Raw genomic sequence first — 2,965 nt, 5'->3', positions numbered from 1 at the left:
ATTATATCTTAATTTTTTTCTTATATATATTATCCATGCATATCTAAGTAGATGTTTACGTGAAAATTTTCCAATTTTAAAAATTTTTACACAAACATAACTCCGCACATAAGTGCAGGTCCGAATCTAGTTTGATTTAAAATAATCTCTTCAAATTTTTAGTCACTTGACTCTTGGATTTCGCCAAGCCGTTCAGATTTTAAATATTAGGACCAATCTAATACATATCTAGACTTGACTGTATATTTACCAATTTTCATAAGGGAAAATTGATTTAAAAGGACATTTTTTCTTCAATTTGTCCCATTATGCTTTTTTTTTTGAAGTTTGGTAGAGTAGGTTTTAGAATACAGAAAAAATTCAATTATACTCTTAATAACTCAATTATACCCTTAATAACTCAATTAAACTCTTAATTGTAGAAAAAACCAAAATTTCTTTTTTCTGTATTTCTTCTTTTTTGTATACTTCCTAAATTTAATCAAAAAAATACTTTTTTCTTAATCCATTTCCTCAGTTTTTTTTACAAAATCTCGACATTATTCGCCTACCAAAAATAAAAAATCTCGACATTACTCTCTCTCTCTCTCAGGAGATATCGACACCCTTTTGTAAACCACCGGCGAGAATCGACGACTCCGGTAGCTTCTCCCACCGGCGAGAGTCGACGACTCCGGTAGCTTCTCCCACAAGCGTAGGCAAATGTTGAAAAACCTTTAACAAAATCGATTAAAAATGTTTAATGTTTTCAGAACACGTTTTCTAAACATGTTAGAACGTAATCTTAAGAATATATATGATTAGCATAACTTCGGGATTACGTAAATATTTTGTTTCCTTAAATTTCGGATTCAGTTTCTAAATTATGGAGAACATAGAGTAAAGTGTAGAATTAGTGTTCTAATTTTCGCAGGACACATGATAAAATGTAGATTTCATATTCTGACTTCAGTAGAATATGTATAAAGTGAAGAAAACAAATTCTAAAATTTGTAGAATATAGAGTTATGTGTAGAATATATATTCTAATTTCTGTAGAACACATGCAAAATCCGACTTCTAAAAGTTTTAGAAGATATATTGATTCTAAAGTTTTCAGAACAAGTAGAGTGCGAAGAATTTGTAATCTATATTATTTAGAACATGTATAGTATGTAGAATTTATAATCTAATATCTTCAGAATATATACAATTAGTAGAAAATGTATTCTAAATGTTGCAGAATATATTTTTTTTTTTAATGTTAAAACATCAATTTTTCATCAAAAACACCTTATGGCAACCTATTTCTTATTTCTAGAATTTGTTTTTAGGTGACAGAAATTTTAAAATTGCTTAAAAGTTAGTTTCATTTTTTAAAGGGTAATTTAGGCATAATGACAAATTTAGCGTAGAAGGCATAATGGGACAAATTGAAGAAAAAATGTCCTTTTAAATCAAATTCCCCTTTTCATAAATAGTGGACAAAGCTAATACCACTTCGAATGTGGAGTGGTTCGAAGGAAGATCATAAACACAAAATTTAGGTTAAGATCTTATTCATTAATTAAAAGGCAAATTATTTGATTAACTTTAAAATTGGTTAGAAAGTTCTACAAAGACTTTTCTCATTCGCAAGTCTACTGATTTCTCTTGGAATCCATGATGTGAGTACGTTTTTGGTGTCTTTTAACTTGTTAAAACTATTGTGTTTAGTAATCAAAATAACTAAACTTTACCACGCAGACACATCAGCTAGTAATCAAAATAACATAATAATATATTTAAAGGCAAAACCTTTAAATATTACAGCAATTAACGGAAAAAGAAGACATCATATATGAATTTTGTCTTCTGAAATGGAAATAAAACACAAAATGCAAACAATGAATCACTTCACTCGGAATAAATCCCATAGACTAAAGCTTCTTGGTGTTGTTAGGAGCAGAAACATCAGCATCAGCAATGGTGAGGGCAGCGAGACGAGCGGTTACAGGTTGTTGGTGATTGTTGTCCATGGAGAGAATGTCCTCATGCTCTTCAACGTTAGGATTTTGATTCAAATTGATTGGGGCAGCTGCATCCGCAATAAGAGGAGGTAAAGATGAAGAAGACTCACCGTTCTTAGTAAGGATCTCAATCTTGTGAGTAATAACATTGAGATACTTATCAACAAAAGATTTCAAATCTCGCTTATCCCTTCCATCAAGATGATGCGCCTCCATCTTCCCTTCGAGACAACCAAACATAAATTCTTTAATCTGAGAATTTCGGTTCTCCTCACGCAGCTTATTCAAATGCTCATTTTCTTTGGCGATACTTTGACGTACAAAAGTCTCTTGATCCACCATATTCTTGGTCCGCTCTCTCACCGAACACTCCATGAAATTTGACACTACTTCTTCAACACCTTCCCTTGATGGCCAAACCTCCGGAGTTGATTGGTACGGACTATAGACGACCGCACATGCTTTGACATCACAAAGAGTCGCCAGCTCGTCAACTTTCTTCAGCAGTCCTTCTTTTCTCTTCAGGAATGTTTTTCTCCTCGTCGTTGCATTTTCTATGAGCGACAACTTCACCTTCTTCCTCATATCTATTATCTTTGTTATGTGTAAGTGTGATTCCTTTCTATGAAGATTGTTTATATAATAAATAAAAGGTGATTTTACATATTAGGAATTTCTTATTTCTTTGTTGGACTAATTAATTTTCAATTTTACTAAAATGGCAGGATATCTTATAAGTTTTACCCTTACATATGTGTAGGCATGTGATTGAGTATAAAATGATAAGATTTAACTTTAGAGATAACTCTTGCATATATTATACCTTATAAAGGCATAATAAAGATAAGATATGTAGGCAAAATAGTGTATTTCCATATGTAAATTGTTATCTCTAATTTAGGAAGTCCATTTGAGGGGAAAAAATTACATCAAAAGTAACTTGAGATATAGATTCAACTTATACTTTTTCTGGTTAT

At 31.3% G+C, this 2,965-nt stretch overlaps 1 protein-coding gene across 1 annotated transcript; it reads right to left on the bottom strand.

Moving 5' to 3' along the window:
• Positions 1-1,735: 1,735 nt before the first annotated feature.
• On the bottom strand, positions 1,736-2,598 carry LOC104789537 (MADS-box transcription factor PHERES 2-like). Its single transcript, XM_010515218.3, has one exon. The coding sequence runs from the start codon at positions 2,571-2,573 to the stop codon at positions 1,899-1,901; it is 675 nt and encodes a 224-aa protein (XP_010513520.2). The 5' UTR covers positions 2,574-2,598; the 3' UTR covers positions 1,736-1,898.
• Between the last annotated feature and the right edge of the window lie 367 nt (positions 2,599-2,965).

This window comes from Camelina sativa, chromosome 5 (assembly GCF_030686135.1).
Source record: "Camelina sativa cultivar CO46 ecotype springtype chromosome 5, ASM3068613v1".
Lineage (NCBI taxonomy): Eukaryota > Viridiplantae > Streptophyta > Magnoliopsida > Brassicales > Brassicaceae > Camelina > Camelina sativa.
Note: the sequence above shows the minus strand (reverse complement) of the source record. Positions and strands in the feature narration are given on the sequence as shown.

Bases quoted from the DNA above. Each gene is read 5' to 3' on its own strand.
- LOC104789537 (XM_010515218.3), bottom strand. From the start codon at position 2,573: ATGAGGAAGAAGGTGAAGTTGTCGCTCATAGAAAATGCAACGACGAGG.